Here is a 15,551-nt window from a genome sequence, read left to right as displayed (position 1 = left end):
AGTTCTGATCCCCAACAGCCCTCCTCCTGGCCTACCCACCCCCTCCCCTTCCCCCAAATGGGCAGCAGCAGAAAGAAACTTCCCTTCCTGTAAAAGTTCTAACAGGACAAGTTGCCTTGAATTTTAAGTAGTAAAGGGAAAAAAATGAAGAATTAAAGAAAAGGAAAACTATGTTCACTTGTTCTGGCTAGCACTTGCTGAATTGATATTCCCAGCTCTTGGCATTTTCTTTAAAAAACAAATACACAACTCCCATTCAAGAAATTGTTGTTCATTCATTTAGTGTCTGATTCTTTGTGACCCCTTTTGGGAAAGCTACTGGAGTGGTTTGCCATTTTCTTCTCCAGCTCATTTTACAGGTGAGGAAACTGAGGCAAAAGGGGTTAAGTGAATTTCCCAGATTCACACAGCTAGTAAATTTCTAAGGCTGGATTTGAACTCAGGTCTTTGACTCCAGGCCCAGGGCTCTAGCTATTCCTCCACCTAGCAGCCCTGCAGGTCAAGAAGACCTTGATTCAAATCAGATTGTTACTAGCTGTATGACCCTAGACAGGTTCACTCTGTGTGCCATTTTCCTCATTTGTAAAATGAAGCGGTTGGACTTGATAGCACATAAAACACCTTTTAGCAACATATCTATGATCCTATGATCTCTGATTCTCAATTTCCACATCTGGAAAATGGGAATAATACCCATAGAATCAGCTTCACAAGGGTTATTGTGAGACTCCAATGAGATAGTGTATGTGAAGTACTTTACAAACTTTACAATGCTCTTTAAATGATAGTTATTATTTGCTCCACCTCTGGCCCATCTTTCTTTTTTTTCCTCTAGCTTCCCTCTTGGTTGAAGTGTTTTTACTTGATTATGGTTTGAGCTCTCTTTTGTTGCTGTACTCACTTTGGCTTTAGCTTCTGATATGGTTGACACACTGGATGGGTCAGTTTGAGATTCTTCCTTGTGACCGATAGAAATAGAGTTCACTTCAATATAGTAGGAAAACAGGTGACAATTTTCTTTTTTCCAGAAGCAGAGAAATATAGGAAAAGATGGCCCAGAGAGTTGAAAACAGAGGGCAGGGCCTTCTTTGTTTATATTAGTGGTTTCAGTGTAGACTGTAATACTCTGACCAGTGCCACAGTACTAGATTTCTCATCCCAATCTGCCTCTGGAAATGTTGAGAATGCTTCCCTGTTTGAGTCCGGGGATTACTAGGCAGCAAGGTATCATAGTGAGTAGAGTCATTAATTAGTAAACATTTTTTTCTTCTTCTCTCTCTCTCTCTTTTTTTTTTCAGGGCAGTAAGAGTTAAGTGACTTGCCCAGGGTCACACAGCTAGTTAAGTGTCAAGTATCTGTGGCAGTATTTGAATTCAGGTACTCCTGAATCGAGGGCCAGTGCTTTGTCCACTATGCCACCTAGTTGCCCCAGTAAACATTTCTAAAGAACCTACTTGGTTCTAGGCACTGTGCTAAGCACTGGAGATACAAAAATAGGTAAAAGACAGTCTCTTCCCTCAAGGAGCTTACAATCTAATGGGGGAGGCAACATGCAAACAAATTTATACAAAGCAAGCTGTATGGAAGATAAGTAGGAAATAATTAACAGAGGGAAAGCTTTGAAATTAAGAGGAGTTGGGAAAGGCTTCCTTTAAGTTGGCACTTAAAAGAAGCCAGGGAACCCTAGCTATAAAAAGTTGGACTTGGAGTCTGGAAGACTTGAGTCTCAATGTTGTCTCAGATACTCGCTAGCTTTGTGACCCAGGGCAAGTCACTTACCCTTTCTTACCTTGTTTCCTCATCTGCAAAACAGGGATAATTATCTCATTGAACACACTGAGTCCTAGTGAGGCTTAAATGAGATAACATCTGTAAAGTAGTTTGTAAACCTTAAAGTGCTATGTAAATGCTAGTTATTATTGTTCTTGTTGTTTTCCTCAGTGATGGCCAAGTGAACAAATAGATGCTAAATCTTCTTTAGAACGATAGGATTTTAGAATTTGGGGATTATAGGACCATAGATTAAGAAGCAGAAGAGACTTCTACAGGGCACTCATTTTACAGGTGAGGAAACTGATGACCCAGCTGGTGAAGTGACAGTGGTAGAGCCAAGATTCAGACCTTGATGCTTTGGTAGAACTTGGTGCCCTCTCTATTGTACTATGTTGCATGCCTTATCTGTTGACATACATGATCACTATGGGTTGTTATACATATATGCCAATCTTATGTGTGCCAGCTCAGGAGATTTGTAAAGAGATGTTGCTCCTCAGATAAACACCCTCGAGAAGTTCTCTTCTTTTCTACAACCTCCTGAGTTTTGCTACAGTTGTGAATATATAAGCTACTGACTTTGAGCAGCTCTACCTCACTCAAATTCAGTTCTCTCGCAAGTCAAGACATCATCCTTCTGATGCCATTGGTCCTCTTCTAGAACTAAGGGACAGCAGTAATATCAGCAACAACCTCGAGTCAAATAGGATGTGTCTCACAGATTGCCCTGATTGAAGAACAATGCAGACACACTATGTATTTCTCAGGCCTTTTCCCATTTTTTAACTCATTAAGAAAACAAGTATTTCATTAATGATGGCTAGCCCTTTAATCTGTTTCCTAGTTTACTTCCTTTGGGAGTACTTTTTTCCCCTCCCATTAGTCATCATTTATCTGAAAGTAAGGAAGGAAATTTGCTCCCATCTCCTTAAACTGGAATACCAACATCCAAGCTGTGGGAGGAGGGCTCCTTCCAGACAGATTAAAGCCAATAGCATCCAATTATTGGATAGAGTTGAGGGACTTGGAGTCTAGAAATTTTAAATTCAGGTCCTGCCTCTGATTATATTTATTGGTGACCTGGGGCTTTCACATAATCTCTCACATCCATAATTTGCTTATGGGGATAATATTAGCACTCAGAAAAGGAAGTGAAGTTAAGAGTATCAAATGTGATAATAATACATGTCAGTCACTTTGGAAATCTTAAAGCACTTTGTAAAAGTTAGCTATCAATAGAGCTTGAATGGGTATCAGTACTGGATCTGTGATTTCGTTGCTTTATGGGACATCTGAGTAAGGAATTGCCTTCTACCAATGCAGGTTGGTTCCTTCTTTGCAACTTCTCAAAGAGTGGCCTACAGCACCGAGAGGCTGAATGACTTGTCCCTGCTCACAAGGACAAGGTGTGTTCCCAGGCGGTACTTGTAGCCAGGGCTTCCTGGCAAGTCCTGTATAGTAGAAAGAAGGAAGAGGAAGATGAAGACAGAAGTAGAAGGAGTAGGAGAATGAAAAGGAGGAGGAAAAGAAGAGGAAAAGGAGAAGACCAAGAAGGAGGAGAAAAACACAAAGAGCAAGAACAAGAATTGGTTTATGGGGGTGCAGCTAGGTGGCACAGTAGATAAACACCAGCCCTGGATTCAGGAGGACCTGAGTTCAAATCCAGCTTCAGACACTTGACACTTACTTGCTGTATGACCCTGGGCAAGTCACTTAACCCTCATTGCCCTGCAAAAAACCAAAAACAAACAAACAAAAAAAGAATTGGTTTACAGAACACTAGCCAAGGGGATGTGGACTTCACAGACCTAGAGAATCTCTGAAATGGAAGGACTCTCAGAGGCCCTCTATTCTACCCTGTCCTTAAGCCAGAATCCCTCAGTGACATCCCTGACAATGGTCATCTGCTTGACATCCACCATGAGGGGAACACCCTATCTCTTAGCTCACTTTTGTATAGCTCAAATTGTTAGGGAAATCTTTCATCACAGGAATCCTAAACGTGGCCTTCTGAAACTTCACTTATTGTGCTTATTTCTGCCTTCTGGGACTAAAGTGAATGAATTTAATTCTGCTTCCACATGACATTTCAGATTACTTGAAGCTTCCATTCATGACCTTCTTCTACCCCCTGACCCTCTAAACTTTCTCTTCTGTAGCCTCAACAACCACAGTTCATTCAACTAATCTCCCCATGCTTTTGAATCCCCTCATCTTACTAATTGCCCTCTAGTTTATCAATGAATTTCTTAAAATGGACCCAGAGTTAAATGTGATACTTCAGATATGGTCTGACAAATGCAGACTAAGGCCACGTTTCCTTTTTTGGCTGACATGTTGCACTCCTGACTCATAATGAGTTTCAGTCTGCTATCCCCTCCCTTTTCCCATGTCCCCAAGATATTTTTCTTGCAAAACTACTGTCTAGCCATGTATTCCTCATTTTGGTCCATTGGCAATTAATTATTTAAAACCATCATAGAACTTAATAAGTATACTTATTAAATTTCATCTCGACAAATGAAATTTCCATTTATCTGATCTGTCAAGATCTTTTTGAGTTCTAAGACTTTCCCGCATTTATATTAGTTGTTCCTTCCAACTTTGTGTCATCTGTAGATATGATCTATATTCTCTCTCATTCAAATCACTGATAAAAAATGTGGAGGACCAGGGGCAGCAAGGTGGCACAGTGGATAAAGCACTGGCCCTGGATTCAGGAGGACCTGAATTCAAATTTGACCTCAGACACTTGACACTTACTAGTTGTGTGACCCTGGGCAAGTCACTTAACCCTCATTGCCTAACAAAAAAAAAATGTAGAGGACCGAGGAAAGAACTCTAAGATGTGCATCTAGACCCCTTTCTCCAGGTTGGCATCGATTCCCTACACTTTTAGAGTGCTAAGAAGCACATAACTTTTAGACCATCTATGGACATAAATTTAACTGTTGGTATGCTATATGTGAGAACATTGTCCAATAATTAATGAATTGATATACTACTAGAAGAATGAAACTGTAGCAATAGTGATACTCTTGCTATAATGGAAACTGGAAAGCTTAAGGAGATTGCATCTGACTCACAGGTTCTTTTTGGAGATGCAAAACAAAGGAGTTGATGGAACTGGTTTCATTGTGTAATAATAATAGTACTTTTATAGTTTGCAAAGCACATTAAAAACATTATTTCACTTGTTCCTTACAACTCTGTTAGGAAAGTACTATTATAATCTCTATATTATAGCTGTAGAAACTGAAGTGGAGTGGAGTGACTTCTCTAGGGTCAAACACTTAATAAGGTTCTGAGGCTGGATTTAAACTCAGGCATTACTGACTCCAGGTGAAGCACTACACCTACAAGCACATGTACCCAGGACAGCAACAAAGATCATTTAATGGACCACTTCTTCATCTTGTTTTGTCTTTCTCGTGATTGGTTGTTTCTTTCGTGCTTAAAGAAGACCAAAATGATATCACTATATTGGGGTCATGGTACAATATGTCTAACTGTGACTGATCAGACCAATATGAACTCAGAAGGCTCAGGTCAGGCACAAATAGTTCACATGAATATTTGGAGTGGAGAGGGCTCTCAATATGCTCATTATAAGCATAATTAAAAAGACTACCATGATACTAATTTAAGCTTTTGCACCAACATCTCTTTCAGAGGATAAAGAGATTTTTAAAAATTCAAAAATGAACTAGACGGGATCACCCAAACAAAGTCAGCCTGTGCATTGACCCTTAGTGACTTTAATGGAAAGGTAGATAGATATAGGGGAATTAAAACCATCATAGGGTAAGATAATGAAAATATCTTAGATATATGTTTCTGGGACTAAGAAAGAAGTGAAAGGTTATAGATTATTTAACAATTCATACTATTTACTTTTGTTCTTGATATCATCTCCTTTACTCTTCAGTATTCTCTCTTGCTAATCATCAATCCCTTCTTATCTATTGCTTCCCTTGTTACTGCCATCAAGCATACCCAAGTTTCTCCATTCTTTTTTTTTTTTGTTATCTATCCCCTCCCCAGTCTTTTCAATGAGTCTTTTTTTTCTTTCTGGTGGGGCAGTGATGGTTAAGTGACTTGCCCAAGGTCACACAGCTAATAAGTGTCAAGTGTCTGGGGCTGGATTTGAACTCAGGTCCTCCTGAATCCAGGGCCAGTGCTTTATCCACTGTGCCACCTAGCTGCCCTAAGTCTCTCCATTCTTAAAAAATCTTCACTATATAGTGTTATCCCCTCAAGCTATCCTTTTATATATCGCCTACATTTTGCAGCCAAAGCCCTAGAAAAAAGTATTCTAAACTACTTGCTTCTCCTTCCTTTTTTTTCTCTCACTCTCTTCTCTACTCTTTGTAATCTGACTTGGAACCTTGTTTCTCAATGGAAACTACTCTCTCCAAAGTTACCAGTGATCACTCAGTGTACAAATCTGATTTTCTTTTTTCAGTCTTCATTCTTCTGGACCTGTGAGCTGAAGTTAACACTGTTGATCACACTTTCTTTTTTGGGCTTTCATGACACTATTCTCCTTTGGTTTTCTTCTTACATATCTAACTGTTTCTTCTAAATTTCCTTTGCTATTTCATCATCAGAAAATGTGTCCTAGTTATGGATACAATCTAAAATTTTGACCTAAAATTTCTACTTTGCTTTTTATATTCTGTTTCTTGGTGACCACATCAACTCCTATGGATTTAGTTTTTCATTCCTTTGCTGATAACTCATAAATCTGTATCTCTAGCCCTAGCTAATCTTTCCCCGAGTGTCAATTCCTCATTGCTGGCTGCCTAATGGACATTTAAAATAGCATATCCTGGATATATCTTATGTTCAACATGTCAAAAAAAAAGCCCTCATTCTTTTTATTAGCAAATTATTTCTTTTCTACATTGAAAGTGCCACTATCTTTCTAGTGTTTCAGAGTTGTAAACTTGGTTACCCTCAACCCCTCACTCTCCTTTACGACATATAGCTAGCCAGTCCCCCAATATTACTGTTTCTACCTCCACACCATCTCTTGAACCTGAACCCCTCTCTCTGCTCAAATATAGGTATTTATGACCTCTCACCTAGATTACTCCAAAAGCTTCCTGCTTGGTCTCCTTGTCTCATTTCTCTTCTATTCCAGTCCACAGTACTATCAAAGTAATTTTCTTAAGTGCAGATCTGAACAGGTTACTTAGCTATTCGATCAATCCCAGTGATTTCCTATTGCTTCTAGGATAAAATAGAAGCTCTATGTAGCTTATAAAGCCCTTCACAGCCTTTCCCCGACCCGTCTCATTGGACACTGTTTTTTCCCCCATTATATCCATCATCCAGCTAACCTGGCTTGCTCTGTGTTCTTCACAAATAGCACTCCACTCCATCTCAGTGAGTTTGTACTGACCATCTTACATGCCTCTTCCCTTCCCTATGCCTCTCTCTTCCTGCAAGAGGCAACTCAAACACCACCTTCTACACAAAACTTTTCCTCATCCTTTCAAGTGCCACAAACCTTGCTCTCATACTCTTTTATATTTAACTGTTTTGTATTTATTTTGCATATTCATATATGCAGGTGTATATACAAATATATGACTGTATTTGTGTATGCATATATGTATCTACACATATACCTATGCATAATGCAAGAAAGTGAATTTGGTTTGGTAACTGTTACTGAGAAGAGGTGGCACGAGACCCATAACTTAGAATACGGCTTGGGAATGGCATACCTTATTTCAAAGAAATATGATTTTGAGCTTGCTTTCATGAATTGATGCTTCTATTGCACATAGAACAGACAACTGATTAAGAAAGGATTCCCTCATCAGTAACCATTCATTTCCTTAATGCTGAGATAAAATGAATTCATTTTTTTTCTGATGGTAGTGTTTGTTCCTCATCAAATATAGTTACCTATGCTTTGTACATTTCTGTATTTACAACTGAGACTATAAAATTTATTACTGACTCCATTACTGTTTTTTTTCTACCATAAACTAATTAAAAAATCCTTTTAAAAAAATTCAATGTTATTGGGGAAGCTAGGTGGCACAGTGGATAGAGCACCAGCCTTGGAGTCAGGAGGACCTGAGTTCAAATCTGGCCTCAGACACTTGACTAGCTGTGTGACCCTGGGCAAGTCACTTAACTCCAATTGCCTCACACCCCGCCCCCCCCAAAAAAAATTCAGTGTTATTTATTTTCTGGCCAATTCTCTTCTCACCTTTCCCTGCCTTCCATGCCCCCCCCCCCAACTGAGAAAGCAAGAAAAATGAACGTCATTTTGATGATATTGGCTCGGCCTCCTCACAAGCAATGAATCAAATGAAGTATTTGTAAAATGTTTAGCAAAGTACCTGGTACATAGTAAGCACTTAATAAATCCCTAACCTCCCCTTTCTTTCCCATTGGATGTTAATAATTGTACCGATTGGAATGTTGGCACCTGCTGGAGACTTACTGTATAAAAGCTCCGCCATGAGGTGAAGGTCTCTGAGGGCAAGACCATGTGTCTTTTCTTTGGCATCAGGAAGTGACGTTTGCTTGTGGGAGGAAGAAGGGGGAGCCTGGCACTCTGACTCACTCTCTTTCCTGAGGACTCTGGTGGAGAAGGGAGCTAGAAATACGTTCTCCCTTTAATAGATAGATGAATGTAGGCCTTTCTCTCTCTATCAAATTCTTATTCTCCCTAATAAATGCTTAAGTCTAACTCTTGCTAAAGCTTATAATTTATTGGCGACCACTCATTAAGTATTTTAGACAGACTAGCTAGAATTTTAGCCTTAACATAGTACAACTATCATATGGGAGTAAGTTACCTTTTTTTTAAATATTAAAATGAATTCTCATACTTGAAAAAGTTATCCATTGTTTTATACCATTACATGCCTGAATACAAGGTCCTGGGTCAGCTTATACCTCAAGGTCTCTGTTGCTATGATTTTGTGTGAAATTGCATTGTGACACTTGTAAGGCACCTCAAACCACATTACAACTTTCTTGGAAGACACTAATTTTACCCAAAGGAAAAGAAAAAAAGGAAACTGGGATATGATTCTGATTCCAATAACAAAAAAAATTTAGGGACTCACAAAAGTATTAATAAAAGGGATGTGAATTTTTATTTTGATTGTTTTGGCATAACACTTTTTGGTGCAGTATTTTAATAAAACAATCCACTGAGATATTGCATAGAAAATACACACAAAGGTAACATATATACACTTCTTAAAAATAGAATACATCTTGGCAAATTACTTCCAGAGTCTGTCACCGCCTTGTACAGTGTTTTGACGTTGAATGTTATGCTAAACCAAACTTGCTTGAGTTTGGAGAAAAATGGTTCCATTAGTTTCCTTTTCCTTTCCTTTTCTTTTTTTTTTTTTTTAAAGAAAATATTTTCAACTGCCCAGGTGTATAAGGAATTCTGTAATGTAAAAGTCGTGGCATTAAGTGAATGGAAAGATTATGTCAAAATATTAAAGTTTCAAATCCATGCCATAAAATATTCTCTAAGGAAGAACTCATGGTTTTGGTTACAATCCACAAATGATTCAGCTGAGTTCACATAATCACTGAAAGATCCATATTTAGAAGGTTAAGTAAAACAGATGAACATCATTTGGGACAGACTAATCCTTCTAGGGGTTGTGTTCTTTTTTGAAGTAAATGGTATGTGTGTGTTTTTTTTTTTTTAAAGGAAATGAAAGTATGTGTATAAGTCCTATTATAGAGTTTAAATAGGAAGAAAAGCATGATCTTAAGTTATAAGTATTGAGTAGATTATTTGGTAACCAGTTTCATCATTCTAAATATGGCCAAATAACAAAAAAGGCCTTCAATTAATATTTGCAAAGGAGAAACATGGTTGTAGTAACAGTTCAGAACACTAAACTACTATGTCAAATATCCCCTGATGTGCACTGTTGGGTGTTCAGAACAATCCTCAGAAAGTTACTGCTCCAGTGTAATAAATAAAGCAAATAATATAGGTTTTTTCCAAACCTCATTAAAAACACACACACACACACACAAACACGCACGCACATGCGCACACGCACACGCACACACACACACACACACAAATCAACGGAATACTGAAAACAATTCGGCAGTGCCAAGGCAGGCACAAGAAAGAGCATAGCACCATTTTCAAGTTGCAAAGTTTACAACTGTTTAGAAGGAGAAGGGAAGGCAAATCTGGAAGGGGCAGTTATTTCCAATATGAACACTGTTAAGCTACATGGGTTAATATGGATAGGCAGATACAGCTATATAAACGATGAATGTTGTCTGATATTCAATGGTTCCATTGGCACTGTAGGACAAGGCTCTAACCCTCATTCGGTAGGTCTCTGCTTCTCGAAGAGGCCGAGTTGTATATACAACTCCTTTCAAGTTTTCATCCCTGAGGGCAAAAGGGACTGTCTGGTCCTCATCCACCATGAGGAATGTTGTCCTGGGATGCATCACTCCATCCTGCGTGTATGCAACCAGCCGGATTAAATCTTGATTGGCGGCTATTCCAAATGGGAGGGAGACAAGTTTGTATTCCAAGGCGTATGGGCTTAGGGCACATTCCAAATCATTGGGTGGACAATTTTTAAGACAGAACCTGGAGATAATAAACACAAACAACACAGACAATTATCTGTCTCTGAATCAAGAGAAAGTATTGTGCAGGTAATTTTCATCCGTGCCAATTTTGGGGCTTTACAAAACATCATGCTGTATGATTACAGATTAATGAGGCCTAATCAAAGTTCTAATTCTTGGCTCCAAACAGATGCTGAGTATGACAGTTTTTTAAAGTGGACCAGCCCTCATTTCCATTGAAATTTGAAGTCACATTCAATGCTTAGTGCACAAACAGGGAGTGCAACTATCTCAACAGCTTCTTCTAAATAGCAAGTATTTCTTTGTAGCATCTTTAGGCATGTGCTCTTCCTATAAATGACAGTGTAGGAATACTTGCCTGAGCTAGATGGTTTATTAGCAACAGGTACTCCTCTCCCTTTTGTCACCACTTCTTATGGTTTTCCTCCCCTCCTCCTTCCTCGGCTGCAGCCTGGCACAACTGCTATCACTCATCTACACCCTTATCCTTGCTAATCACCTCACCCTAGGGTCCAGCTTGGTGGGTGTAGGAGGATTAGCACTAGTTTCATGAGTAGTGGCAGTATACCTAGCCCCTTCCTTTTTTCCTCATTAAGCTCTATCCACTTTCATATCCATTTCCTGTGATTAAAATATATGAAATAGCCTGACTCTAAGTTTTCCTTTGGTGTCACTAAATTTACTTTCCTCTTTTGTGTTCCCAAGGAGGTAAAGGGAACCAACCTAGACAGAAAGGTTATAAATGATTTACTCTGGAAGGAGTCCTCACACCCTAACAACTCCTATTCCAAGTCTCTTTCTTATCTTCTTTACCTTTTCTCCCTTGACCTATGGAGATTCTAAGAAACCCATTTCAAGGACCAGTAATGATGATATGTAACTTGGAGATTCTCTATTTCTACTGTCTAGCAGGTGGTGGAGAAAATGGGAACAATAGTCTTTGATTTAACTGACAAATCTGAGGATGGTGGGGTAAGGTAGGTTGGAGGTTACAGAAGTGGTATTTCAAGGAATAATCTGTTGAAATTCAATGTATTTTCCAATAGTAATATCAGTATATAAGATAGGTTCTACAGTAATATTAGAATGGTTCTATATTTCAGGTATATAAAAAAAGTTTCCATGGTTTGATCTATGAAAATCATACTGTTTCTATGTGAAAATATTTTCCATGTTACAAATAGTTAAATTACAAATGAAGGTTTCTAATTCAAGCCTCCTTGCTGTTCCTAATACAGGACATTCCACTTAACTTCAATGGGCATTTACACTGGCAGTTCCCTCTTCCTAGAATTCTCTCCCTTTTCATCTCAGACTCCCTGGTTTCCTTCGATTACCTGCCTTCTTTAAGAAGCCTTTCCTGCTCCCCCTTAATGTTAGGGCCAGCCTTCTGTGGCTTAATTCTAATTTTTTTTAAATCTGGTTTGTACGTATTTGTTTGTATGTGGTCTCCCCAATTAGATAGTGCCTTGAGAGCAAGAACTACTTTTTTTAACTTTAAAAAATCCCTAGAATTTAGCAGCGTCTGGTACACAGCAGATGCTTGATAAATACTCCTTGATTTGATTTGACATCCCATTCATAAGTTGGGGACTGCCTGTTACGGAACGAGAACTTACAAACTCTGTTTAAAAGCTAAATATTATGTGAGTTGTTCCACAAAGTCCTGTTTGGATGTCTCATTTTGGTATGGAAATGATCCCTTGGTTGTCAGAGGCTAGTCTGGTAGAAGACAAGTAGTGGTGATTCTAACATGCTCGAAAGTCTTGCTTTCCCAGTATTAGCTTAGAATAACCACTGGCCTCCAAGGCTGAAATGGCATGTTTTATCATTTGGTTTGACTTGTCCAAAAGACTAAAGGTCAAATATGCTCTCTAGCTGAAAGGAATAACTCAAGGAAACAAACAAACAAAAAAAAGTAACTCGATGAAGGCAAAATGTCTTATTTGCCATGACCAAAGAATTGATTACTTAAGTGATCAGTCTACTGCTGATGAGTCTCTCTGTACCTAATTAGGTGAGTGCTAAGAAAATAGAAACAGTCTGCTACCAGGCCTTGATGTGAAGCCCTTCTAGCTTGGTAGAATCTACCAGAACATATATGTTGGAAAAAGCCCTTCCAGGGGCTCAAGTAAGGTTAATGCCATAATGTTGTCCCCAAGAAAGTCTCCTTTTCTTTGGGTAAGGATATCTTATGTATTTAATGAAGATACAGTATACATACAGAAACATACACATTTCTTTTTGCTAGACCATACATGGTGTGATGGGTAAAACTAAATGTGTGTGGTCACCTGTCCCCAATGTAAGAACCTTGACAGGTCACAGTGCCTGCTAAGTATGAGACAGATTAATTCGCAAAACTCCTTGATTAAAAAGGCATTCACACTTTAGCGGAGGTTATTAACGATTTTGGTGACATATGGATCCCTTTCGAAGTCTGGTAAAGCCTATAGCCACTACTGAGAATAGTATTGTAACATGAATAAAATAAAAGATATGAGATGACAAACCAATTATATTGAAATATAGTTATTAAAATGTTTTTTCAATGTTCACAAACCTCAGGTTAAGAACCCTTCTACCATGTATTGCTACAAAAGAGTATGAAAAAAACATATAGTATCATTTTCATTTCAATGAATCATTTGTCCATTTTTCCTCTTTCAGTACTTTTCACTTTAATAAAGTTAAAACTTCTCCCCATCTTGAAAATGATACTTGATCAACAAATTTGGCCATAATACTTTTGGGGGTTCTGTGCCCTGTCAGGAAGAAATAGAAAGCTGGGATCCATCCAGTTTCTGACCATAGTACATTTATATTCTCTCTCCATCTAGTAAAAGACATTATCAGTTCTCAGTGTCTGTGGTGTTCAGTTGCTGTTAGCATAGCCACTGGTCCCAAAGAAGCCTCTCTTTGTCATGACTCAGAAAAATAATTGTAATTCATCCCAAACCCAAAGGAGATGGTGATGCAGACAACAGGAAAATTAAAAAAGGCGAAAGGATTTACAAGTAGAAATGTTGACTCATCTTTCCACATTCCCATTCTCTCACTGAAAAGCAAAAGAAATGGACCTTCTTTAGGTCCTTTACACACAAAGCACATAAAATCCTGCAGCAAAATTAGTGAAGCTGGAATATTTCAATGGAGAAATAAGCTTTCATTATCCAATAAAATTAGCTACTGTTATAGAATTCTGCCACAGGAAACAATGGCAGCCAAAAGTAAGCAATAGCTCTTTCTTAACCAGCTTTTGTGTGATTTCATTATTTTTCAGTAACATAGAAGAATGACTAGACTGTAGCCTTGCTTCCCCTTGAAATAGTGACTGGTAAACAGTCTGAACAAGACTAACAGATAGTATTTGTTGGAAAAGAAAGGATTGGGGTATGATTTCAGAAAGAAAATCTGGGATGAGAAAGTTAGACCTACCCTGAAACAGGCTCTCGTTGATAGTTGGGTGGACATGGTGTGTCTATGCACTGGTAGCTTCCTCTCATGTTGAAACACATTCGATTGGGTCCACAATGAATGTTCTGTTCCAGGCACTCATCAATATCTAATTAGATAAAAAAACACGCACCGTTCTATTGGTATCTTGATTTGGAAAGGCTTTTTGTGCTTAGTTATTATACTGTACAGTGTTCTCTTGCTTTTGAGACCACTGGGTTAGGGCATGTTTACTTTTCAAATTATTTATCTCCCATTCTTGGTTGACTAGTAGAATAAACACTGGGATGGGATTCAAGAAACTGAGTTGTAATCCTGTTTGGTCATTAACTAGTTGTATGACCTTGAGTAATTATTTAATCTATTTCTGTCTTGACATGTGAAGTAACATGGCATATTAGATAGAGGAACTAAGTTCATGTTCCATGAAAAATACAGGCTGTCTGATCCCTGGGCAAGTCACTTAACTTTTCAGTGCTCTAGGACACTCTCCAAGACTGTATGTAAGTAGCCTAGAACCTGCTAACCTGCATTGATAGAGATAGTTTCTTCTCCTGGAAGGTCCCTATACTAATGAAATCACAGGTTCAGTCCTTATTCCTATCCTCTTATCTTAGATTCCTTATTTGTAAAATGAGGATTAAATGATATCTGGATACAATAAATTGGCAGCTTCTTAGGGATAGAAAACTTTTTTTTTTTTTAAGTGAGGCAATTGGGGTTAAGTGACTTGCCCAGGGTCACACAGCTAGTAAGTGTTAAGTGTCTGAGGTCGGATTTGAACTCAGGTATTCCTGACTCCAGGGCCGGTGCTCTATCCACTGTGTCACCTAGCTGCCCCAGAAAACTTTTAATATGATTCTTATGACTGTGGTTTTCATGAACCAATCTCCCCAAAATCCATCATAGAGAATTTTGGCATTTGACACTAACATCAGAATCTTTTAGAAAAAGCTAGTCCTCATAAAAAAATTGGAGAAGGGAATCACTGGATTGGAAATTAGAACACCCGATTTCTAGTTCAGATTCTATTATGTCTAACTCTTTGGGCTTGAACAAGTTCCTTACCCTTTCTGGGCATTTGTAACCTCAGTCAGAAAGTATGGAAAATAATTTTGAATGATCTCTAAAGTACCATTTATCTCTATGACTTTATGATTTTGTGACTCCTCCTAATTAACCTCCTTCTTCTAATTTCTACTCTAGCCAGCTTCATTTCAGTAATACTTTTAGCAGTAGAAAATGTATTAAGTAGAGAATGTGCTTTTGTACTCAAGTTTGGTGGATAGCACCTCACTATTCTGGTAGAACTGATAGCAAAATATAGACTGAAATCTATTAGAGTAATAATCTAGTATGTAAATTACCAGACACTTTCATTGGACAAATTTGGCCCAGATGGGATCATAAAAAATATAATACAAGAATATATTTGTGGGGGCAGCTAGGTGGCACAGTGGATAGAGCACCGGCCCTGGATTCAGAAGGACCTGAGTTCAAATTCGGCCTCAGACATTTGATACTTACTAGCTGTGTGACCCTGGGCAAGTCACTTAACCCCAATTGCCTCACCTCCCCCCCCCCCAAAATGTTTGCACTAGATGCCTTAAGGCATAATTTCCTCCAAAGGATTGTCTTGTATATTTAGCCTGCCATTACAAATCAAGACTTTTTAATTTCACTAGAACTTTTGCAGGTTT

At 38.5% G+C, this 15,551-nt stretch overlaps 1 protein-coding gene across 1 annotated transcript in view; it reads right to left on the bottom strand.

The window, feature by feature from the left end:
• Positions 1 to 9,842: 9,842 nt before the first annotated feature.
• Positions 9,843 to 15,551, bottom strand: part of HMCN1 (hemicentin 1) — a 517,054-nt gene continuing 511,345 nt past the window's right edge. Inside the window, 2 exon segments of the mRNA XM_044003022.1 lie at positions 9,843 to 10,393; positions 13,834 to 13,960. Of these exon segments, the coding sequence (XP_043858957.1) occupies positions 10,027 to 10,393; positions 13,834 to 13,960 (494 nt within the window). The 3' untranslated portion in view covers positions 9,843 to 10,026.

Source organism: Dromiciops gliroides, chromosome 4, assembly GCF_019393635.1.
Source record: "Dromiciops gliroides isolate mDroGli1 chromosome 4, mDroGli1.pri, whole genome shotgun sequence".
Classification (NCBI taxonomy): domain Eukaryota; kingdom Metazoa; phylum Chordata; class Mammalia; order Microbiotheria; family Microbiotheriidae; genus Dromiciops; species Dromiciops gliroides.
This window is presented reverse-complemented; position numbering and strand designations above follow the sequence as displayed.